We start from the raw sequence: 26,478 nt of genomic DNA, 5'->3' as shown, positions 1-26,478 counted from the left end.
ATTTTTTTGATTTTGTAATTTTGAAGTTTTTTTAGTATTTTTAAAAGGATTATTTGAAGAAATAAGATGTTTAATTTTAGAAAAAGGAGAAAATTTCTGGTTTTCGACGCCAGAAGTGTGTGTATTATTACTGTTGTTAATCATTAATCCACCCTGATAGTTGAGAGATAATACTTGTGTATAGGGCAATAATCAATGATTATTGTTGTCTCTGGTTGAGACCGAGGAAACCACCTACTCTTGATGTTATAGAGGGGAATGAAGATGATGTGGGATGTGATGATGTATAATTATCATCATCAGGAAATATGCGGGTATTAATTGTATCTGAAGATTCGTAGCCATTATTAGAATCCTCGTATTCACTATAGATCTCTTCTTGTTGATGTACGTGTTCCTCGACGTATAAATTGTGAGGTGGATGGGCGTAATTATGTGTACCATATGCCTCTTGTTGTGGTTGGTAATGTGTTAATATCCCTGAGTTGTTAATGTTTCTCAGGATTGATGCCATTTCTGGGATGTCACTAATGATCTCTGACTGTTTAGTAATGGTTGTATTGGTTTTCTCACATTCCACTCTAATTTTTTCGATGTCCTCTGCATGACGACGTTCTTGTTCTTGTAATAATTTAATATCTTTATTATGGGTTTTTTGAGTAATATCTAGGCCTTTAATTTGTGAACTAAGGTCTTTGATAATAGTGTTGAGATGTGTGATTTGTTTTTTAAGTTCTTCGATATCGTTGTCCTGTTTGCGTCCTTTACCTTTATTTGAAGAATTATACCTAGATTCTTCGGTAGGATGTGACCATGATCCATGTGGGATTGATTGTGTATTATTGATACTTTTACCATATCTTGGTTGTTGATACTGTGTTTGATTATGATTATAATTGGTATTGTTAGGGTATTTTGGTTTTGAATGTAACGATTGATTAGGACCATTATGGTTGGGATTATGCTCATTGGGCGTAGATCTGGTGATTATTCTAATACGATTATATACGGATTTATTTGAATCATCCATCGTAAATTTGTTGGGTCTGGCCAGAAATTTTTTCCTAAAACGTCGGCCACGATTGTTTGGTAGTAGTACATAGTCTGTTTCTTTACAATCATTAATCGTGTGATTATCGTCACCACAATATCCACAAGTGTCTGTATACTTTTTCTGTGATGCCGGAAAAATAAAGAGTTTGGCTCCGTTAAATGGTGTGTCAAATTTTTTAATAATGCTAGATTGATCATCTATTTTACAATCCGTATAAATATATGCTACTTTGTGTAATGAATTCGGGTTGGTTGGAACGAATGCCAAGGATCTACCTTTGACGTGGTTAATTAGGGGTTCTAGGTCCAAAATATTGGCGTTAAGTGGTATACCTGTGACTACATATGTGGGAGTGTTTCGCTGTTTGTAAATTTGAGAATTTACATCTATTGGTAAAGTACGAACTAGAAAGTTTTCTATAAGTATTCCCCATTTATGTTGGGCGAATAAATATTCAACAGCTGATCTCTTGTCAAAAGTGATAATCACTTGTTTATAGGTAGGTGATTGAGTGCGTTGGGTATTCCTGTTGTCTAGTGGTCTTCTTCTTTTAAGATTAGGTTTGATTTCTTTAAAACTGGCAATAGACTGTTTTGTAAAATTAGCAAAGTGTTTGATGAGAAGGTTTACGTCATAGTTGAATGGGACGTTTGCCAATTTAACGGTACATTCTTCAATTTTATTAAGTTTGGTAGCGATCAATTGATCGATTAAATCTTTTGAGTATGGACGAGGGGTAATATTGTTAAGGAGTGCTATCGGTTTGTCAACTATATTGTTATAACATTCTTCGTTATTAATTTGCACCGTGAAAAATTCCAGGGTAGCTTTCTTTTGGTATTTGTAACCAATAGCGTGATGTATTGTAAGAAATGCATTTTTGATTGAATTTATAATTTCATTGTTAGATTTGTTGGCGTCAAATTGTTCCTTCGTGAAAAAAATAAAATATTGGCAATTTGTGGTGGAGGGATTTTCTTTAAAAATAAGAATGCTCCGTGTAATTTCGTCATTGTTTTGTTGTTGTGTATTTTGTGTATTGGATGATCCGGGAGCAAAAGCTCCATTAGTATCTTTGTTTGGAAGATCTGTGATCATGTCATCCGATTCTGTGTTGATTGGTGTTTGTTTATTTGCACTAATGGGATCACGTGATTCGGTGTCAGAATTCGGGGAAACAACAATTTCTTTTTCTAAGTTTTTGTCAATATCCATATCATTATTGACTTTGGGTTCAGAGTAAGTATCGTCTGATACTGTATCTGTTTTTGTTCGTTTTGTTAGCCCTTGATCAAGGGGTGAGTTTGAGTCGTCACTATAGGTCTCAGCGACTATTGCTTCATCAGTAAGACTAGTATGAGTTTCTAGTTGAGCCTTATGAGAGAATTTTCTTGAATTTTTTGAGCGAGTGTTTTGCGCCATCTATTATATGCTTTTCACGTTGGGAAGTCTAAAAATTTAATAATTTTTGTATGTTAATAAGTAGGAAAAATATTTTTCTATGTAGTGTTCTTTAGCTAATTTTTGGACAGAAGATCGACGTGGAAAAGCTCATATATTAAAAAAAAAAAGTAAGGGTTTATATAAAAACAAAAAACGTATCATAACAAAACAATAAACAATCACGTGATCTCGTGTTATGATACGAGATTTTTGTAAAATTATTTTCTAAAAATATTAAGTTTAAAAATTCCGTATACATTCCGTATGATTGATTTTTTCCGTATACATTTCGTATACATCAGTTTTTTTTAAAAAATGTTCAAAAATGAATTGCTTATTGGAATTTGTATACGGAATCTATTTTTTTTTTTTTTTTTTTTTCCCTGGCTAACAAACGAACTTTTATTAATTAAATTGATCAACGAAATTACAATTATGTCTTTAGTTTGATAACAGTTATAGTAAAAAAACTATCTAATCAATAATACTAAACTAAATATCTAGAATGAAATAATAAATTAAATCACCCCTAACAAACCAGATTAAATGAAAATAGAACTATATAAAATAAGAACCAAAATAAAACTCACCCTATCGGGCGAACAAAATAGAAAATAATAAAAAAATTAAAAAAAACTAAACATAATCCGGTTCACAAAAACTGTAAAATCCAAAGGCTTTTTATTAAAATAAATCCCAGCAAGCAAACCCTCAGCCCTATTATATAGTGGCGTGGTTAACCCGTCAAGCCTATTTTTATATTCGGGATCGTAACTTTTCGTTGACATTTTTTTCGCTCTATTAATTCGAAAAGCTTTTTCTTTCTTAATTTCTACTTCACATCTGTCCTCCCAAATCTTAAAGGTTTCATCGTAAACATATTCTAAAAATGAGACACTTAACGCCATTCGATGATCCTTATTTATCTTAATATCTATTAAGAACTTCGTAATATCTAAAGGAAATAACCCTTTAATAACATCTATAAACGTTAAATTATCTGTATCCTCTGATAATATACAATAAGTTTTCTCTTGAAAAAATTTAAGAAATTCTTCCTTTTTAATCTCATAACAATTTAAATCTGAAATTTCTTTGAAAAGAAATTCAAAAGAATTTTTTGTAATTAACATCATCATCTTTTTTTGAGATTTACATCTCCAAACATGGTTAAAAGTTTCTTTTTTCTTTTCACATCGTGGACATTTCCAATCTTTAAATAAATCAAATAGGGACTTTTTACAATGTTCAATTGTAGGTATTTCTTCTATCAGTTTTTGCATTTTCTTACGACGCCTTTTAGATGTCCACAAACTAGTCACTAAAGCGCCTTCTTTTTCTTTCAAATATTCAAATGTAATATACCAATCAATTTGATTCTTTCTGTATTTCGCATTTCGTTGTAAGTTTAAAAATTGTTCAAAATTCCGTACATCTGTATATTGACGAATAAAATGTCGCAGTCGTTTTTCTATCACAATATTATTCCAGATAACAACATAATTAATGTCATCAATATTACTATAATTAACATTAATCGAATAAACCCTATCAAGATCTCCATATTTTTCTTTAATATTTTTATCTAATAAATTATGATAAACATTATCGGCATGCGCTTTTATCTTGATTAGCGTTGGCACTATAATCTTATCTTTAACTAACATTTGTCTTATAAGTGCCCACATATATATATTATTTTCTTCTTTTAATATTTTCCTAGCACCGTAAATCGAATTTTCTTTAACGATATTATAATATTTTCTATAAACATTTTCGCTATCGGTAAAAATTTTAACGTTTTCAACGTTGAACGCAATAATTAACGCTATTAAAAATGCAGCCGTTTCCGCCTTGATTGGTGATATCCAATTTTCAATCGAAAAATACATTTCATCAATGAAATTATGCTCATTATCATAAATATTAATACCTGCTAACCCTTCTATATTCTCGGTCCCACTATTAATAACGGACCCGTCTATATAAATATATACCTTCTCTAAACTTTTTATCTTTAAATTGATACTCAATATTTTTTCTATACTTATATTATTATTCGATTTTTCTTTAAAAATATATTTTCTATCACATTATTAAACTCATAATTATTTTCGATTAATATAGCATCATCCCACCCGTGTAAATACGGATTACAAGAAAAGATACTATCATGTAATAAAAAACCTTCGAAATGTTCTTGTATAAATTCTGTTATTATATAAGACTCACTCGATTTCATTAAAATACCTTTCGAATTTTTTATATTTTCTAAATAAAATGTACAATCAGTTCTCGACGCTAATAAACAAGACGAATTCTTGTATAAATATTCGTTCGATAATTTATCTCTCTCATTCAAAGCACAACCTTCACATTTCCTCATCACTATGGACATATCCATTGGATTACTTAATACTTCAAAATGTTCCATTATTATCCATCCATTCATCGTATTATATTTTTTCCCATAAATAACTTTTGAGTTACTTCCTACTACAGCTACAAAGGATTTCCACGATAATGGATCAACTGCTACTGGTTTAATATCCGTTCCCTTTAAATTTTTTGCTAAACCATGCGAAAGTTTGTCATAAATTTCTTTTTTAATTTTTCTATTATTTTCAGAGTCTATTAAAATTCTATTTTCTAATTCTTCCCAAGATTTTTAATTAAACTCTTATTCCGCGATCCAAATGTATTAAATTTTTTATCAAATACTTCTTTAAATATTAACATATTTTTTCCATCTAAAGTCAAAATTTGATCCAAAAAAACGACATTCAATTTTTTCAAAGATAAAATATTTTTAAAAAATAATCTTTCACCGATAATATCTTTAATTCTAACGTTACCTCCTGGTACTTTCATTAAATTTTTTGTTGAATTATTATTATTTTTAACATCAAATCCATGGCTTTTCATTAAAAGAATATTTTCGATCAGAAAGGAATTTCTTAATTGTGCCCTAAATATCTTCTTATACCTTATGATATCGTTCACGGTTAAAGATGATAATGGATCATCTACTAGTAAAAGTAACTCTTGTAAATTATAAAGCCTTATTCTAGTAACTTGTCCTAACTCGTTATTGTCGTTAATCTGTATTATAAAATTCGTAATTTTAGCTTGTAATTGATTATCGGAAAAATTTTTTAAATTGTAGAATTCCCTCGTATGCATTAAAGCATTAGGAGCTGTTCTTGCTAATCCTATCTTATTCTTGTAAAGCATCCTAAAAGGGGCGATCAAGGAATTACATTCTTCTTCGGTCAATATAATCATTTGCGCATGATATTCTATTTTGGGTATTATCAGTACATTGAAAATAAAACTCATCTGTTTATCCGATAACTTTTTTCTTAATATCATTGTCTCGCAACAATTTCTAACTTCTTCACGTATTTGTGCGATCACGTGTTCTCGTCGATTATATGCATTGAACCATACTCCCAATATTCGGACTGATCCTTTCTTGTCTGCTGGTTTAATTATCAAATCTTTATTTCCAAACTTGATCTTTACAATTTCAGACATATTATGACCCTTTTTTGTTTTCCAAAGTAATTCTGATTTTTCTTTATTGATCTTAATATCATTTATATTATAAAAGGAATCAGCTATCTCCAATATTTTTTCTAAATCAGCCTTATTTTCAGATAAGAAATTTGTATCGTCCATATAGGACAAACCCGGGAAATTCAATTCTACTTTTTCATCAATGTTTTCATATAAATTTAATACCCTTTTACCGTCTATATTATATCCTAAACCAGAATTTTTAATTTTTGACAACAGAGGGTCGTAGTAAATTATCCATAACAACGGCGAGATAATTTCCCCCTGATCAATTCCACATTGAACATCGTATTCTTCTGTTAAACCACCAGGAGTAAACACCTTATTTTTCCTTTCCAAAAATAATTCGGTTAATAAATTCACAAGTTCATCTGGGAATTTGTATACGGAATCTATAGAAACGTACATAAAATGTATACAAAACGTATCCTTTCCGTATACATATTTCTTATAGGGATGGACTTTGTTTTCTTTGTTTTCGGTGCACTAAGAATATAAAGATGATCCAAAATTATGTACCTTAACAGAAATTTTTTCATTTTAATCATCAGTTTCGTATTCGATTCTATAAAATTTAATCAATTATATTAATATTATAATAAATTGTTCTTCAAACCTTCTATCGATACCATCACTAATAATAGTTGAAATTTGTTTTTTTGTAAATTTTATAGTATATATTTGAGAATTTTATATACTAATATGAAATTTTTAATTTATAGCAATAAATTAATCAAAATAGTTATTTTATTGTTCTTTTGTTATCTTTGTCAAATTTATATATATTATTAAAATATATTTTGTGCTCAATTACTAAAGGAAATATCATATTTTTTATTTAGTATTTATTTATTTATTTATTTAGTAAGAATTTTGATATATAATTTTTTAATTAATATAAATTGTTTATGATCATTATAAACGGTAGGTTTGCATTGTAAATTGTTGGTTTGTATTTTAGTAAAATTTTTTATTGTCTTTTTTCGACTTTTTTTGTGTTTTTTTATTTTTTTTATTTATTTTATTTTAAGGATGAGACCCGTACTAACTTTGTGTAGAATGCTAATTAGAGGTATAAATACATAGTAAGAAAAAGTAAGTTGACGAGCACGTACTAAAGGGAGTTTAGGCGCCACAAATTTCTGAGGAATATGTTGTATAGTTTTAATGAACTTGCCTTTAACAAGTATTTGACGAGTACATCGGGCGTGATCTTCATTGTTAGTGTTACAGTGAAACATTAACCCGAGTAATACGGTTCCCAACGTTCTTAGATTCTTTGTACGTACAAAATCATATGTGAAGGAACGGTAGAGTTTAAAAAAAGTAGCTTTCCGATAGGTTTCCTTTTCATAATTTCTAGATTGGTGATCCGTGTATCTTTTGATAGTGCAACTGTGCAAGTGTAATTAATACCTAAACGGTTGTTGTGAATTATTTTCTTCTTGTTTAAATTATTTTGTAAATAATTTTTATAAAATTTGTGATCGCGTAGAATATGTTCCCTAACGTAAGTTGAAAGAATGAAACTATGGTTTTTAGTACAGCGCCATCGTTTTTTCGACATAGTATAAGCCGCAGGTTGAGGACATTTGACTGTAAATATATGACGTAAGTCTTGAATGAAAATCTTACAAAAGTTTTTGTTTTTCTAATACGATCACGTAATGCAACCAGTTTGTCTTTTAATAGTCAGTGAAACCGTTTAAAGTATTTGCTCACTATTTTCTTCGAAAATTGGTGATTATCATCGTTATGATAAAATTCATATTTGGTCGTGCAGAAGTCGATGAAGAATACTGTAGCATCATTTGACGGTAAAGCTTCATGATGTAATATTGATTGTCATAAGGGTAAGCGTAGCCGGATTAATCGTAAAAGGTAATATCGCCCAATATTGCGTTCGTACAACATTTCACTTCCTCGGCGATCACAACCTGCAGCTATAGGAAGTACGAAAATTGAAAGTGGGTGGGATTTTAAAGGTTTGTAAAAACGCAAAATAGCCTTGGTGGCCTCTGTGTGTGTAATTGTAAATATAAATATTTACGCAGTACGTTATAAAAAATAATTGTACTAAAAATTACGAGAAAGAGTCACTGGCTTTTTTGTTTTCAAATCACCTGATCACGCTATTTCAAAACCGGCGACAGTTTCTCGTTATGTAAAATATTTATTATATAAACAATAATATTATATAATACAAAATCTATACAGTTATATTCCAAATAAACTTTTAATTTTACTTAAGTACTATTTAGTATAATTATGAAAAAAAGTTTGATTATATCGATCCGAAATAGTGATTTATTAAACAAAATTCAAATCAAATTTCTGCTGTTTTCAGTTTATAAAAATTTTAAAATAAATAATCATTTCTGAAAGAACTCAGACATAAGATCGAATTTTCTTAGAAACTTTTATAGAGCATAGTTTATGTAATTTTTGAAATAAATTATGATGGTAAGTTTCACCATTTCAAAAATTATCACAAAAAGAATTTATTATTTTTATTCATCCAAAAATTTTCTTTAAGATAATTCAAATTTTATAAGCGTTAAAGGTATTAATAAGTTACTCATCAATTTAAATAAAAAGTGAAAATGAAATAAATACTGTATATATTTTTAGATAAGAAGCGTTATCAATATGGTCAATAGGGATTATATTAACACAAATATTCTCATGATAATGTGATTTTTTTGTATCATTGTAAAAGTATCATTTTTAAAATATATTTATCACATTTTACAATAAGGTATATTTTTTTCACTAAGACGAAAATATTCAAAAAATTAAGTTTGTATTGCTTTGTAAGTAATTTATTCGCTAATTTGTGTTAACAACCCTAAGAGTCACCCGTGAAAAATTTATTTCGACGGGTTATGACGTTATGTGGGTTTGGATAACACGACTTAAATTTCACCGCATTAGAGAATTTTGGCCAGAATCATGGTTTAATCGATTAACTGATTAACCGTCTTAATAGGATAATTAATTAACCAATTAATGCTAATCGGTTTCAACTTCTGAAAGATGGCATTGATTAATGATTTTATCTTTAAATAAAAATTTAACTTCATCCAATAAACTTTTTTTTCAATTCTGGAATTCTAATCAATCGACGCACCTGGCAGCTGACACTTCGTTTGCCATAGACCGGTCTAGGCCTTTCTTTTTTTGATATAAAGATATATGTAGATCACTGGCTAAATATATGTCGCACTTATCACCTTTGGTCAATTGGGCATTATCCTATGTGTGACAGGTTTAAATACTTTTTTGGAATGATCGACAAATGTGCCACAGACAGTTTTTTACAAAATCTTTTCTTTTAAAAAAAAAAAAACCTTAATGAACTTGTGTTCAAAACCTTAAAATTATATGTAGAGGTGTAATTTTGTCTGCTCAGAAATTCCATTTAGAACGACAAACGAGGTTTTGGCTGAAAAATTTGAAACGCGATTTTATTAAAAAAATACGCCACATACTTTAAACAACATATTCGGCGTAACCTGTCACACATTTAGGACGTGCGTCAATTGCAAAAATGGCTGATAACTCGTTTATTACTAGCATTTTTCTTTAATATTATGTAAAAATATAAAATAATAAAAAACGAGAACCCGTGTAACTAAACAGAGTGGACATACTTTTTATCACCTTGTCGGTCACATATAACAATTTATTAAACGGATGGGCGAAGGTGAATGCGCGTGGGCGAAACTTGAAACTTTGCATAAATATTCTCTATATTATATACAATCTATAGTAAAAATAATACAGACAAATACAGTAATCCGTTACAAAATACAGGTTTTTAATTATTGGAGAATTTTTTGAATTAAATATGAAATTAATAGGTTGTACCATAAAATTTAATAAATTAATGCCACAAATTAATATACAAATTGTGCCACAAAATTTTTTGAATTTAATTCCGTTAAATTTCTAACATTTAACAGAAATTAATGATATGAAATTTTTAATAAATAATGTTAAATCATTATTTATATCAGTAAATTTTCAATAATATTTCGATTTTGCAAATACATATACATATATATATATCACATTTTGGAATAATATCTGTAGAATTTTTCTGAAAATGTTTCCATTAATATAAAAAATAGACATTTCTTTTTTCTAATGTGACATCATCATAAATAAATGATCGGCAAATGATCTGCAAATTCGAGGGACGTCCGCCCTGTTGTGTGTGTGCAACATAACAATTTTGGTAAATAAGTATAAAATTTGAAACAAACTTACAGTACATTAAAACCGAACAAGGATCTACGGCCGAGTTTAATATTGCTTGAAAATCTTCACTAAAAACGTAATCGTTAACAACAATGCGTAAGTAAAATTTATTTTCCAAATTTGAGAAATTTTTGTATATAAATACAAACCAGTTTTGCTTTACAATTTTCTTCATCCGAAAAATCAAAAATCAAAATAATAATAAAAAATCCTAACCAGAGTCTAATCTCTCCTTCCCCTCATTTTATAATACAAATTCTTTATCCACCGTGTGGATAGAATAAATCATTAAATCATCACCCTCCTCTTTTATTATATTTTACCTAAAATTCTTACCTAAAAAACTATTAATTATCAAAAAAAAAAAAATGGTTGCTCCACGCTTCACTAAAATATTCTCTATCGCTGTAATTGTTACTTTCTTGCTTTCCTCGGTTGAATCAGCAAAAAATGAAACTGATTGCCCTAAAACATTATCAATCAATGCCAAGTCTGATGGTAAAGGGAAAAAAGTTATCGTTGTCTTTAAAGACGAGCAAGCTGCTAAAAGACAACATGAGTTGTTTAAAAATTGTTTTGATGCAGAAATTGATAGTTTCGAAAAAATTAAATCTCTTAGCAATAAAGGAAAACCCACTTTCGCTAGTTTCGGAATTGTTAATCTTTTTGGACTTACTGGAGAAATGACACTACAATTTGCAAAGGAACTTGAAAAAATGGATGATGTTGATTATATTGAAGAAGATGGTATTGTTAAGACACAATATGTAATACCATCTCAACTTACTAGACGTGCAGTAGACAATAAACCAACTTTCAACATTGATCGTATTGATCAAGCTAAACGACCTATAGATGGAAAATATACTTTCCCCGATTCTGCTGGAGAAGACGTAAACGTTTTTGTTGTCGATACTGGTATTCGAATTACACATGAAGAATTCGGTGGTCGTGCCAAATTCGGAGGATCTTTCTGTGATGGATGCAATGAAGAAGATGAAAATGGTCATGGTACCCATGTTGCTAGCATTTCATGTGGAGAAACTTTAGGAGTAGCAAGAAAAGCCACACCAGTTGCTGTTAGAGTTTTGGACGCTGATGGTTCTGGATCAAATAGTGGAGTTATCGCTGGATTGAACTTTGTAGGAGAAACCCACAGTAAGAGTAAAAATAAGAATTCAGTTGTCAACATGTCTCTTGGAGGTACTCAATCAAAAGCTGTAAACGATGCTGTCAAACAACTTACCGATGCTGGTGTTCACGTAGTTGTTGCCGCAGGTAACGAAAGTCAGGATGCTTGTAATACATCACCTGCATCTGAACCTAGCGCTATCACGGTCGGTGCTACCGAAAAAGATAGTGACGCAATCACAGATTTCTCAAACTTTGGAAAATGTGTTGACATTTTCGCTCCAGGTCGGGACATTCAAGGTGCTAGTTTTAAAGACGATAATGGTAGTGTAGTATTTTCCGGCACCTCTCAAGCCACCCCACATGTTGCTGGTACTGTAGCTCTTCTAATTGCCAAGGATGGTAACAAATCACCAGCTGAAATGGCAACGGCACTTAAAAATTTATCAACAAAGGGAGTCGTCGAAGGTCTTAAGAATGGATCTCCAGACAGCTTTTTACGTACTCCAAGCGCATAAAATATGTAGAATACTTTAAATAGACATATAGTAAAATTGTATTTAATCACTTTATCTTTTTTTTTTTATTTAATTTTTAATTTTTGACTCTGGTTAGGTGTATTTTAATTAGAAATTCTAAACACTTTCTTTCAAAATCCGCTTAAAATCCGCTTAAAAAAAAAAATAAGCGGTTAATAATTGTAATAATTGTAAAGAATATAATAACTAATACATAAATAAATAAAATAATTTTTCAAAAAAAAATAATGTCTTTAATTTATTTTTAATTCAATAAATTAAAGCGGCTGTTATACGTATCCCCTCCCCAATGTGATTGATGATCTACGTTAAACATAAGGTTATATTATATAAGCATAATTTATTTCTACAAGTACATAAAACGAAATGTCAAAGAATATACATTTCTTACTCTTTGATCTACCAACTCAAATCCAGAAGGATCTTTTCTGGTTGTGCTAGTTTGTCACAATAAAATTAATAAACCGACCGCATAACAATCTTAACATGTAGATCGACATAAATTAACCATTTGATTAACTTTTTAATTTTAATTAAATTAACTGTTAATTAAATTAACTTTTAATTCAATTTACCTTTAATTCAATCGGCTTTTAATTTTTTAATTCAATTTACTTTTAATTATTAATTCATTCATAATAAATCGTTACGACGTTACTTGATAAAATTTCATTTGATATTTCACCTATCATAAAGATAACGGATTGTCATAATTATGTCATTATTTAAAGTAAACACACCTCCGTTTTTGTGGGCGTGATTTTTTGGGGTGACAAATAGGCATCAGACCACTCAAAAAACATATAAAGTCGCTTAGATCAATATATACTTTACTATTAAAAATTATTAATAGGATGTAGTTATTTTATCTAATAGTATTTATTTTTTTATAACATGTAAAGTTGTAAACTGATACAAAATTTTAATTTCTTGATGTGTGATCAGATAATAAAAATTTTTGTTCTTAAAAAATAAAACCCATGTGGCTAGGTCAAATTAATGTAAGTTTTGAAGAGAACTAATTTTTTTTACTTTACATTTTGGGAAAAAATTTGAGAAAAATGAATTCAAAACTTTTTAAATTTTATTTTTCATTATATAAGAACAAAAGGTTGAATTATTTTAACAATTTCCAAGTTTGCCTCGATCCACTAGTGATATTGTGTAATGTTGTGCTTGCAACGTGCCATGCTTGCTCTCAGTACTTCACTTTTTTGGCAAGGGAGGATTCATAGTTCACTAAAGATGTATTAATAGATTCTTGGCGCGACGAAATCATCTTTTTTTATTAGTGATACCAAGTCTTCTTTCCACTTCTATGAGCTTGACGCAGCGAACTTTCCAAACACGTTTCTTGAAAGATCAATGGAAATGTTTAATGACCTTTCCTGCAATAAGATTGAAAGTTTTCTAGAAGTTAATTTTCGCATTTTCGTGACTATAGTATTGGAAATTAATCCGCAAGTTAATTCCAAATGGTTGCATGTCTTGGAAGATGATTTTTTCGAGTTTAGTAAAATGTGTAGGACCCAGATATATATATATAGGGTCAGGTGATGAAAAAAATTTTTTTATTATTAGCCGTACGCATTTTTTCAGGGCCGGAATTATGATAATGTCAGTCGGTTACTATAATAGGAAATAAAGTTCTGACTGCCATTATCAAAAATTATCTAAAAAAGGAAAGATTCTCATGATTTTTTTAGTTCAAAATACGCAAATTCAAATCTGACCCTTTTATATATATTTCTGGGTCCTAAATGTGTAATGTCTTTAGGATTCAATTTTTTGATGTATTTGAGGACTTTGTTGGTAACTTCTCTTTCTATTTGTTTGAATCCTGATTCCGAACCTGGACACGTCACAAGATGCGTAATGTTTTCGTCTTCAAGTGAACATTGCAGACATTTAACTTGATCATAGTTTTCGTTGCGAATCCTAAGATTATCAATCGTTGGTAAAAGATTTTTCGAGCATTTGATAAAATGAATTAAATGATCGTTAGTGGCGAAGGTATCGCACCGGTGTCTATTGAAGCTGTTTAAATATTGCCAGAAAGAGTTCCAGTTCTATCCAGAACCCTCTGCCCATCTTCGAAATAATTCGACTAACATTTGTTAAAAGACTTAAAAGTCCACGTTACTTCTTCAAGCGAATATGAGACAAATCTAGTAAATTTCTAATGTTTTTATCTATAATAATGTTATTCCATAGTGGTAAAAAATTAAAAGGAAACTAAAACTACATAAATATTTTAAATCTATAATTCTATTATTATCTATACTAGCTATATCTTTTCCTTGCTTCGCGATAGTATCAGCTGCATCATTCCATCGACAACCTGAATGTCCTTTGACTTTAACGATGTTGATCAAATTTTTCGTTGTTTTAAGGTCGTAAATAGTGAATAGCGGGATGTAATTATTAAGTTTCATGAAGCTTCTACCCATTCGATTATGTGGTTGTATGATATACTTAATACCATCTATAGCCGCCTGACTCTCTGTATGTATTGTAATATTACTCTTATATAGCATAGCGGACATGCTCATATCACCTTGCCGATCATTTGCTGATCACTAATTCCAGATTTTAAAAACTTATTGCAAAATCACAAATATTTTTCAAATAATGTGGCAAAAAAATAATGGAAATCTAAGTAAAAACACTAAATTATCATATGACTTTAATTATGTAATTATTAGCACAATTTTTAATAATATCATAAATATATTATTTGTATATGATAATTCACTAATTATTGCCGATCATCAGACAAAAATTGAAGTGCGAAGATGAATTTGCGAGTGCGAAACTTAAGAATTTGCACAAATATTCTTTATATTATGTAGAATCTATAAAAAAAATAATGCAGTGATCTGATTCATAATGCAGGTTTTTTATTAGTAACATAATTAGTGAATAATTTCGTAAAATGAATAAATATATGCCAAATAATAATAAAAGCTAATAAAATTTAATACACAATAAATTAAAACTAAATTTAAGTTATTTGTGAAATTTGAGCATATATTATTATGTAAATTTTTTTAGCAACGGTATTTATATTATGTGATAATTGAATAAATGATCAGCAAATGATCGACAAATGATCAGTCAGTATTGTGATAAAATAGGGATGTCCGCTATGCTCTCTTATATGGAATTGCTGAAAGGGCAGTCATGATTGCTAGCAATTCTGGACGTGTAGAGGACGGGTGATGTTTCATCCCACATGAGAATCTAATTTCCTGATGTTTGATAATCCATCCGGCACCCATTATAACCTCGTTATCAGATATAAATTAAATTTTGCACCAACTCTGATGAATTAAACAACCTTGAAATTAAGTTATGATCTAATATTGGGATATCTACTGAAATAAGCGTATTCTCATTATTCTGGGCCGAAAGTGAGATCAAAATGCAAGTTTTTACTAATTCTGTTGAAGTGATGATTTTGTACGAGGCGCCGCTAATGGTACGAATTAAAATTTCTACTCTAATGACTGTAGCTTTACTATGCAGAGCTCTTTTGATGCAAGTCCCACTGTTCGTATTATTGCCATTTGAGGAATTATCACATCCTGTACATTTGACAAGTAAATCTGAGCCATCCAATTTGTTTCAATGCTGATATGTGAAGCATCGTAAGGATATCTTTTTCAATATTTTTCCATATCGAATAGTTCCATCAGATCTTATTATCACCCATTCTTTATTGCATCCGTCAATGGAAGGGTGTGTAGGTTTTATGGAGAGAATCTTTTCGTTGGTGTATGGATGTGTGATGGCAGGATACGTCGATCTGTGGTACAGCTTGATTCTCATATTAGTTTTTCTATGTATCTATAGAATAGAGGTCTAGGTCCTTTTAGAGAAAGGTTTTCGAGTGTTTGATTTGAACCTATGTTAGCAAACTGTTTCCTTAGTTGTTCGTACACTAATTGTTTCAAAAAAATGAGGTTCAGGTACGGCCTCCGGTCTATTAATAAAGTTATCTATTGCTTTTTTCCTATCTTGGTCCACTATTATATGGTTCGGTTTCGTTACGTCAACCTGTTGTTGTAGTAAATCCATAATCGATGGGCCTTCCATGTTGAGTTTCCAATCAGAGATTTCTATAGCTTCAAAATTGAATAATTGATCTTTCATATCTTTAAGCACGTTGAAGTTAAATTTGTGATCTACAGCAATTGTGTTGGATTCATTGTAGGTATGCATCCCGTTAATATTTCTCAAAACTGGATTTGCGGAGAGATATTCGTGTGTTGATGCCATCCCAATCTTTAGAGTTAATCCTAATGATGATTCTGCGAATTGCGCATTTCCTAGGTGTTGTGATAGGGTGACCAATCCTACGATTCCCTGATGTGTGAAAATATTATAATTTGCTGAAAGACTTTCCTCATTTTTTCTTTTAGCGCGTCAAGATACAATTATGAAGATGATTACATTGTGTAGTACTATTGCACGAAGTTTTCATTCTATATTCCAATCTAGCCATTAGTACTTTGTTGTTTATGTATGTGATTTGAGACATTGTAATTTTCTTATGTCTTAATATATTAGCTATCGATTTGATGTCCTAATTGAGCTCTTTTAACGACATGTGCGTAACTCGCTCTACTTTTTATGTATATACCCAGATTTTGATTCTTTGGCACGTTCCAAACTAACAACTCAGATTCATCGCCGTTGAATTTTATATCGTTCAGTTTGTAGAAAGAACCCGAGATTTTGATGATCCTAGACATTTCAGGCAGTATCATCTGTGTAAGCCGTACAAGCTATCTTCAATTCATGTTGTTGTTGAACCGGCTTGTGTATTTTTCATTGATGGCTAATTTGTTGTCAAGTGTTAACCAACGGTTTTGTCTTCATTGATTCTCATTAGTAGAGGGTCATAGAAAATTCTCCAGATTAGAAGTGAAATAGTTTCCTCTTGGTATATGTCATCACCCGCTTGGAATAATCTTGATAGACCAAAAACGGTGATGACTCAAGTTTTCTATTTTTAAAAAGATTGATAATAAAATTAATTAAAGTGGGTGGACCATAACGGATATTGTCAATATTATCAAAATCATATTTATTATATTTTTGGCTTAAAAGAAGTATTTATCAAATTATTGTATAGTAAAACCAAATAAAATTTTTTTTTAATGATCTTACTACGCCTTATGTAATGCTTTGTGTAACAAAAATATAACACGTTGATTATAGGATAATCTGGCAATATTATAAGAATTAAAAAAAAAACGAAGTTAATAATAAAGAGATCACTCTAGCTATTCATTCAGTTGAACAATATAAAAACATTTACTTCATTGATTAATCAAATAACATTGTGTTAACTAAGTCTTTACCACTATTGATGAATAATATCAAAGAAAAAGAACATCAAAAGAAAAATAAATAAATATAATCTAAATATAAAAAAATAATAAAAAATAAAAGGTCTAGAACCAAAGTGACATCATATTGTCAGATGTAAGATCTCCATTGCTTGAAATAAGTTCGTACCAAGATATAATGTCAACTCCATCATAAGTAATAATTTCTTCATCAACATTCTCTTTAAACCATGAATATAATTTTGTTTCTCTAAGTTCTTGAGATTTTTTCATCCATTTTTTCATTAAGTCAGGATCTCGAAGATAACAAATATATGGTGAATCATTAAGTTGAAATTTATTAAAGGGAATATCAAGTCTTTCAAAATCATCAATTAGTTCTGTTCTATACATCAAAAGTCCAAGATTACTATCCTCTCTAGCCTTATTAAATGTGTCACTAATAATTTTTTTTTTTACAAATTTTAAATATTAAATAAATATTTATAATAGATGACAATCATAGTATCTAATAAGTGATATTATTAATACTTACTTCATTAATGCAATAATCATGTTTATTAAAACAAGAACTATAATAATATTAGCTATGAAAGAGAAAAATTTTAATGGTATATAATTGTAAGTACTTAAACTAATTGAATTCAAAAAGTACATGGAAAGTATAGATTCCCATATTGTATGAAAAGGATAATCTTCAATTTTGCGCAATGAAATTGGTACCATCATATGTCTATTATAAATATAAATAAAAGTTAATTTCTTTAACATGCTTTAATGTAAGAATAAAAATAAGGAAAAAATTTACAATGAATGTGCAAATGCAATTATTAGAATAAACATAAAAGCAAAAAATGGTATAATCGTTTTTAAAATATTTCCAAAAATAAATATATTTATGGCTATTACTGAAAATATTCGAAGCCATAAGAGCTTTAGGAAGTAAATGATAAATTAATACAAAATTATTAAATTAAAATTTAAAAATATCATCAAGCATACCAGTTCAATCCAAAGTGTTAATGTAGTTATTGATCTTAAAATAAGATTTATATCTTCTCCAATTGCAACAATAAATCCAGCATAAAACATAACACATAAAGAAAAAACAATTATACCCAAAATAATACTGCTTAAATTAAAAATATTAAATATCGTAATATATTTGATTTTATACTTTCTTATTTGCATAAATTCAATCATTAATAAATATATTCCAATATAATAAAAGATTGCAAATCCGATTATCTCGGATATCTTATACATTTCAGTCTTATTATTAATAAACACAGGAAGAGATGCAAATAGAATAAAAAATATAGTATATAAACTTAAAGGTCCTATCCAATATGCCATTGCTTGATACCATCTTGAATTTATAACTGCTTCTATAGCTGGAATAGTAAAAAATGCTTCATTACTCTTGTTAATTTGAAGAAATGGACTGAGATATTTATCTTCTAAATTCTTATAACCAGGTGGAAATAATGTCTTTCTCAAAAAATGTACAATTCCTTTCTTTTTGGATTTTCCTTCAATTTTTGTATCACGAGTTGTAAAATTTGGAAATGGAACCATATAAATATCAGGTAATATATCCCCTCTATATTAAGATATAGTATTAGTTAAAGAATTAATATAAGAGTCAGATTGAGAAAATTTTACCTCATTTTATTATATGAAAAGAAGTCCGAGGAATTTGTTGATATAAGATTAATAAGTGGTACAAATACTTTTAATGTACCCTGGCACACTGATAATGCTCGGAATCTTTTAATTGGGAAATTGTATTTCATTTCTCCAAAACAAGGTTTATAAAATAATAAATCCATATAATTACCTTATAGTTAATTATTAGCATCTTTAATAAAAAAGTATAAATAATTTAATGAAAAATAAAAATATATACCGTAATAATCATGATTAGATAATTTTGACAAGTCTGGAAGTATATTTGTAACATTAATCATCCAACCAATATGAATCATAGAATTTTCAGAATAATATTCCAGTAAATATGCTAACATAACAGAATCTCGATCTATTAATAAAACTGTTTGTTAGAATATTAATTAATAATAAAATAACAGAGAACTTAAAATGCTAACCTTGATGAAATTTTAAAGCTAATGTCAAATCGTTAGCCGATTTTAAATATATGTCATTTAATTCCAAATCATCACATAATTCCAAATCATTATAATAAGGATAAGAAGCATAATCATTTTGAGGTTTATGTAACTTTTCAGTGGTTTGACCATTAACGCCAAACAGAATATATTTAATTAAAGAAAATGAATGGGAACAAATAAGGTATGACATTAAAGGGTATTGAACCTCCATAAGTTTCCAATTATCAGGATATCTTTTAATAAAATCTTTGATAATATTTGTGATTCCACTAACAAACTTTTGATATTTTTCGATACTTCTTACATGTTTATGATTATAAAGATAAACAAGTGACTTGCATGCATGAATTATCACAGTAGTAATATCATCTTCAATTAAGAATTTAACTTTGGTTTCTGGTTTGATTTTATCGCTTATTAAAATATAAACAAGATTCGAATTTTCAAAATTTTTAAAATTATTAAAATCCATAAAATTTATAGCTTTAGATTTCCATAATTGAATACTATTTTGACCAATTAATAGAAGAAATCTTTTGTCATTATTAAGAAATCTACCGTGAATAATCTTTTCATTATTATTCCATGGTTCTAGATCACATGATTGATATTCATGCTCATCAGTCATCACGGGGTCATTTTCTCCAAAAGTTGTCCTTTTTATTGATACCTCGTGTACAATACTGAACTGTTTCTCATCAACTTTATTATAAAAAATTACTCTTCCATTTGCCTTTGTCAAAGTATTATGATGCTCATCATATTTCGACAGAATAGAAATATTACTATCTGATAAACCAATGTCATCTTTAGAAATAGAAAAATAATCATTTAAACATCCTGATATAATCCAAATATGAAATTTCACATCATGTTCTTTATCCTCTTCAATAATGAATAATTTTTTATCTTTTTCAATAAATTCTATAAATTTAATTTTATAAATGTTGTCAAATATTTTTGAAACAACTTCAAGACCACTTTCCATTAAATAAAGTGTAATAATTTTATCACCATAAGAATAAACAAATAATCTTGAATCAGTTGATATCGCAAAAATTCCAGGTTCGTTATTATTTGTAATAAAAAAATTTTCTTCACGATGTCTATAAAAAACATTCACTAATTGTAAATTATTAATATCATATATTTCAATGCTTATTTTTTGATGATTGCTTGTATCTACCATTAAATAATTCTGAAATCTAGATTTTAAAAGATATTTCCAACTGCATTTTAAATACTCAAAACTTTCCAGTTTTTTAAATAAATTTTCAGGCAATAAATAAGTACCTTCTTTTGATACAGAAATATTTTTATCTAGATTAATATTAATCTTTTGTATCTTTACACAGTTCATGCAGATAAGAGTTGCACTATCCTTTGAGGAATCTTTTAAAAAAGTAACAACTCCACCAAGATGATATATTATTGAATTATTGTTATCATTATTATTATTAAATGAAAATTTAAAAAGTTTTATCATTCCTTCACTAGGGGTGAGGGATAATCGAAATTGTTTAATATCAGTTACTAAAATTTTACGAGTATTGTTATATTCATAAAAGAGAGCAATATAAACGGGAATAACAATAAAGGATAGGTAAAAGAAAAAATCTGAATTATCAGTGCTAAAAATAGCAAAAATATAATATAAAATAAATAATAATATTAAGATGATTTGAGAATTCCAGAATGATAATTGTTTTTTGATATAAATTTGAAATAATTTTCGAAGACCACCTTTCTCTATTTCTTTTGGGTTTGTGTCTTTATTAGTTACACAAGAAATTGCAATCAAGCAAGTATCATTTTCGGTATCAATTATATTCGAAACTGCTAAAGACCATCCAAGAATATTAGATGGCTTTTTGGAAGTATTTATATCAAAGTGTATTTTTGCCTTGTCATTTGTTGCTACTTTTGCAATTGATATGGAAGTGCCATCTGAAAGAAATAAGCTTAGAGAAATATAACTTTATATTTTTTAATATAAAATTGATACATAATAATATTATAACTTACATAGATTGAACGTTGCTACAATCGAACCATCTGGGCTAACAGCTACATAATCAATTTTTTCTCCATATGTATGGTTCCCACTTTCCAAATCATCAACGTAATTTTTTTCATCCACGCGATTTTCTGCTTCTATTTCGATACCATCCATGTTTTTTTCTTTTTTTTTATATCAAGGTTGTAAAAAAGGTAAATTTCCAATTTTTTTCGTACAAAACCAGCTTTTATATGTTTAGGATCGGCAAATTGTATATTTATTAGTTTTATTAGTTGCAAAAAGAATGCCGAAGTACTTGTGTCAATGTGTCATCATATTACAGTAATTATTGATGCCATAATTGTAACATAATAGGATCCTAGCATTATATAAATAGGAAACAAATCATTTACTATTAACTCTACGGGCCAGAATTATGTAATGGCACCGGTATTATCCAAAAAGGAAGGATATACGGGTTCATTCTATCCTACCATAATTGGTTTATACTTTCCAAATATGGTTTAGTTCTTTACGGCCTGACTTCATCAAAAATGTTTTAATTTTCATTTTTTCATGTTATTATTATTAGTATTATAATAAGGTTAAAATAAATGATAAAAATATTATTTCTAATTACATCACACGATCAATAATGACATTCCAAGAAATTTTTTATAGATTGAAATAATAATTAATATATTTTTGTTATTGTTTCTTACATCAATTAAGTTGAAACAGGAGTAGAGTAACAATCCTTTGTTTCATTAAATGAAAGAAAAAAATTTGTCATCATAAGTTAATTTGTAGTACAAAAATAAAAATAATTTAACAATCATTATATTCACTTATTTAGCGATAGTATGCTTTTGGATGATAAATTTCTGACGATCATCTTCCAAATTTATTCACTTTTTCGCTTAATTTGTAGTTTGTCATACGATCTACATGCATTTTTTCATAATTTCGGAAATGCTCAATGTGAACTTTTTTGATTCAATTTTATATAGCTATATATATTGCTAATTGCAATTGCAATAGCTATATAGCTATAGACGTTGTTATTGCAATATTGCTTCTTTGATATCATTAGAATAAAATTACAAAATATTCATTTTTGTGCCACTTTCGCTACATATTAACTTGAGGCATCAAACAATAAGTTTTATATTTGTATTTGATTTTGTTGATCTTTATTGATTTTCAATAAAAATAGATTCAAATATATTTCTTTTTCGTTAAAAAAATTGAAACGTGTAGATGATCATGTAGATCTTGTGATAATCAAAATAAAAAAGTGTTAGACGAAAATTTTTTTCAAAAATTTTTCTTTTTTTATAAATTTTTTTACATTTTTTTCTATTTGTAAGATTAAATATTTGGATATTACATAATCACAAATTAAATTTATAAGTGTATTTAAGTGTATTTCTTTTAGAAAATAATGTGATATTTCATAAAAAATATTTTTTCTTACTATTTTTATTTTTAAACTACTTGAATTTATAATTAATGAAAGAATTAATTCAAAATTCATGTCAGGTCATTTTCAAATTTTTATCATCTCAGTTCTTAATTTTTATATTACATTTATTTTTTATATAAAATTTTTTTAAATTAAACTTCTTTTTCCAAATATACTATAATCTCCACTTTGGCCAAATGAAATCAACTTCATTTATTAATTAAAAGTTGTTCAGGCATGTTGAAACCACTTGAATATTAATTTTCATGAATATAGGTATAGTGCTTAGAGAAAATTGCATTTCTTGATGATATTAACTCTCTTTTCTGTTTTTTAATTTAGAGCGTAATATTTCCACTTTGGGCAAATGAAATCAACTTTATTTATTAAATGAAAGTTGTTCAGGCAGGTTGAAACTACTTGAATATTAATTTTCATGAATGTAGGTGTGGTGCTCATTTTTCTTGATGATATTAATTCTGTTTTCTGTTTTTTAACTTAGAGCGTAATATTTCCACTTTAGACAAATGAAATCAACTTTATTTATTAATTGAAAGTTGTTCAGGCAGGTTAAAACAACTTGAACATTAATTTTCATGAATGTAAGTGTAGTGCTTAGAGAAAATTGCATTTTTCTTGATGATATTAACTCTCTTTTCTCTTTTTTTAATTTAGAGCGTAATATTTCCACTTTAGACAAATGAAATCAACTTTATTTATTAATTGAAAGTTGTTCAGGCAGGTTGAAAATACTTGAATATTAATTTTCATGAATGTAGGTGTAGTGCTCAGAGAAAATTGCATTTTTCTTGATGATATTAACTCTCTTTTCTGTTTTTTAACTTAGAGCGTAATATTTCCACTTTAGACAAATGAAATCAACTTTATTTATTAATTGAAAGTTGTTCAGGCAGGTTGAAACCATTTGAATATTAATTTTCATGAATGTAGAGAGAAAATTGCATTTTTCTTGATGATATTAACTCTCTTTTTTGTGTTTTAATTTAGAGCGTAATATTTCCACTTTAGACAAATGAAATCAACTTTATTTATTAATTGAAAGTTGTTCAGGCAGGTTGAAACTACTTGAATATTAATTTTCATGAATGTAGGTGTAGTGCTTAGAGAAAATTGCATTTTTCTTGATGATATTAACTCTCTTTTCTGTTTTTTAATTTAGAGCGTAATATTTCCACTTTAGACAAATGAAATCAACTTTATTTATTAAATGAAAGTTGTTCAGGCAGGCTGAAACCACTTGAATATTAATTTTCATGAATGTAGGTGTAGTGCTCAGAGAAAATTGCATTTTTCTTGATGATATTAACTCTCTTTTCTGTTTTTTAATTTATAGCGTAATATTTTTACTTTATACAAATGAAATCAACTTTATTTATTAATTGAAAGCTGTTCAGGCAGGTTGAAACCACTTGAATATTAATTTTTATGAATGTAGGTGTAGTGCTTAGAGAAAATTGCATTTTTCTTGATGATATTAACTCTCTTTTCTGTTTTTTAATTTATAGCGTAATATTTCCACTTTGGGCAAATGAAATCAACTTTATTTATTAAATGAAAGTTGTTCAGGCAGGTTGAAACCACTTGAATATTAATTTTCATGAATGTAGGTGTAGTGCTTAGAGAAAATTGCATTTTTCTTGATGATATTAACTCTCTTTTTTGTGTTTTAATTTAGAGCGTAATATTTCCACTTTAGACAAATGAAATCAACTTTATTTATTAATTGAAAGTTGTTCAGGCAGGTTGAAACCACTTGAATATTAATTTTCATGAATGTAGGTGTAGTGCTTAGAGAAAATTGCATTTTTCTTGATGATATTAACTCTCTTTTCTGTTTTTTAATTTAGAGCGTAATATTTCCACTTTAGACAAATGAAATCAACTTTATTTATTAAATGAAAGTTGTTCAGGCAGGCTGAAACCACTTGAATATTAATTTTCATGAATGTAGGTGTAGTGCTCAGAGAAAATTGCATTTTTCTTGATGATATTAACTCTCTTTTCTGTTTTTTAATTTATAGCGTAATATTTTTACTTTATACAAATGAAATCAACTTTATTTATTAATTGAAAGTTGTTCAGGCAGGTTGAAACCACTTGAATATTAATTTTTATGAATGTAGGTGTAGTGCTTAGAGAAAATTGCATTTTTCTTGATGATATTAACTCTCTTTTCTGTTTTTTAATTTATAGCGTAATATTTCCACTTTGGGCAAATGAAATCAACTTTATTTATTAAATGAAAGTTGTTCAGGCAGGTTGAAACCACTTGAATATTAATTTTCATGAATGTAGGTGTAGTGCTTAGAGAAAATTGCATTTTTCTTGATGATATTAACTCTCTTTTCTGTTTTTTAATTTATAGCGTAATATTTCCACTTTGGGCAAATGAAATCAACTTTATTTATTAATTGAAAGTTGTTCAGGCAGGTTGAAACTACTTGAATATTAATTTTCATGAATGTAGGTGTAGTGCTCAGAGAAAATTGCATTTTTCTTGATGATATTAACTCTCTTTTCTGTTTTTATTTAGAGCGTAATATTTCCACTTTGAACAAATGAAATCAACTTTATTTATTAATTGAAAGTTGTTCAGGCAGGTTGAAACCACTTGAATATTAATTTTCATGAATGTAGATGTAGTGCTTAGAGAAAATTGCATTTTTCTTGGTGATATTAACTCTCTTTTCTGTTTTTTAATTTAGAGCATAACATCTTCACTTTGGGCAAATTAAATTAACTTTATTTATTAATTGAAAGTTGTTCAGGTAGATTGAAACCACTTCAATATTAATTTTCATGAATGTAGATGTAGTGCTTAGAGAAAATTGCATTTTTCTTGATGATATTAACTCTCTTTTCTGTTTTTTAATTTAGAGCATAATATTTCCACTTTGGGCAAATGAAATCAACTTTATTTATTGATTGAAAATTGTTCAGGTAAGTTGAAACTACTTGAATATTAGTTTTCATAAGATTTCATTTTTTTGTAGCTGTATTAACTTTAGAACACTTATTACAGCTTATGTCATTATTTTAAATTATAAAAATTAATTTATATTATTGGCTAATTATAATCACATGATACTATTTGATTTAATAATTTAATAAAATATTATTATTTAAAATTAAATTCATATAAATGCAACTAATATTAATAATTATAATTTAAGCAGTAAATTTATTGACCAATTCTTGTAAATTCTATGCTCAAATTATGTAATTTCTTTGATCAAATCAATATAAATTCAGTATAAATTATGGGTAATCATACAAATGGTGCATTTTTGCGATATGGAATTGTGCATTTTCCTGTATCCTTATATATAGTTTAGATACATTATTTTTAAGAAAAAATTGTATAAATCTTATTAAAACATGATTTTTTATAGGGTCTAATTATAATAAAATTTTATTATTCAGTAACAATTCAATTTATTTATATCAAAGAATTTTTTTAATTATAAATGTTATATTTGGGGGATGAAGTCCCCC

General features: G+C 28.1%; 5 protein-coding genes across 5 annotated transcripts; 1 reads left to right on the top strand and 4 right to left on the bottom strand.

The window, feature by feature from the left end:
• Positions 1-199: 199 nt before the first annotated feature.
• On the bottom strand, positions 200-2,476 carry OCT59_023737 (uncharacterized protein; the record flags this gene model as incomplete). The annotated part of the gene is made up of 1 exon (XM_025311430.2): positions 200-2,476. One exon carries the CDS (start codon positions 2,474-2,476, stop codon positions 200-202), a length of 2,277 nt encoding a protein of 758 aa, XP_025171661.2.
• Positions 2,477-4,615: 2,139 nt separating this feature from the next.
• On the bottom strand, positions 4,616-6,484 carry OCT59_023736 (uncharacterized protein; the record flags this gene model as incomplete). The annotated part of the gene is made up of 5 exons (XM_066134920.1): positions 4,616-4,665; positions 4,748-5,128; positions 5,353-5,414; positions 5,484-5,599; positions 6,242-6,484. 5 exons carry the CDS (start codon positions 6,482-6,484, stop codon positions 4,616-4,618), a joined length of 852 nt encoding a protein of 283 aa, XP_065990998.1.
• A 4,073-nt stretch (positions 6,485-10,557) lies between these two features.
• OCT59_023735 (uncharacterized protein) lies at positions 10,558-12,260 on the top strand. The gene has a single exon (XM_025320317.2). The coding sequence runs from the start codon at positions 10,708-10,710 to the stop codon at positions 11,986-11,988; it is 1,281 nt and encodes a 426-aa protein (XP_025171660.1). The 5' UTR covers positions 10,558-10,707; the 3' UTR covers positions 11,989-12,260.
• Positions 12,261-15,921: 3,661 nt separating this feature from the next.
• OCT59_023734 (uncharacterized protein) lies at positions 15,922-16,290 on the bottom strand (the record flags this gene model as incomplete). The annotated part of the gene is made up of 1 exon (XM_025327369.2): positions 15,922-16,290. One exon carries the CDS (start codon positions 16,288-16,290, stop codon positions 15,922-15,924), a length of 369 nt encoding a protein of 122 aa, XP_025171659.2.
• A 1,181-nt stretch (positions 16,291-17,471) lies between these two features.
• OCT59_023733 (uncharacterized protein) lies at positions 17,472-21,671 on the bottom strand (the record flags this gene model as incomplete). Its single annotated transcript, XM_066134919.1, has 8 exons — positions 17,472-17,805; positions 17,902-18,099; positions 18,175-18,299; positions 18,369-18,969; positions 19,032-19,206; positions 19,276-19,407; positions 19,475-21,445; positions 21,524-21,671. 8 exons carry the CDS (start codon positions 21,669-21,671, stop codon positions 17,472-17,474), a joined length of 3,684 nt encoding a protein of 1,227 aa, XP_065990997.1.
• Between the last annotated feature and the right edge of the window lie 4,807 nt (positions 21,672-26,478).

Source organism: Rhizophagus irregularis, chromosome 4 (assembly GCF_026210795.1).
Source record: "Rhizophagus irregularis chromosome 4, complete sequence".
In the NCBI taxonomy this organism is placed as follows: Eukaryota; Fungi; Glomeromycota; class Glomeromycetes; order Glomerales; family Glomeraceae; genus Rhizophagus; species Rhizophagus irregularis.
This window is presented reverse-complemented; position numbering and strand designations above follow the sequence as displayed.

What these genes read in the sequence shown, in the direction of transcription:
- OCT59_023735 (XM_025320317.2), top strand. Translation starts at nt 10,708, where the DNA reads ATGGTTGCTCCACGCTTCACTAAAATATTCTCTATCGCTGTAATTGTT.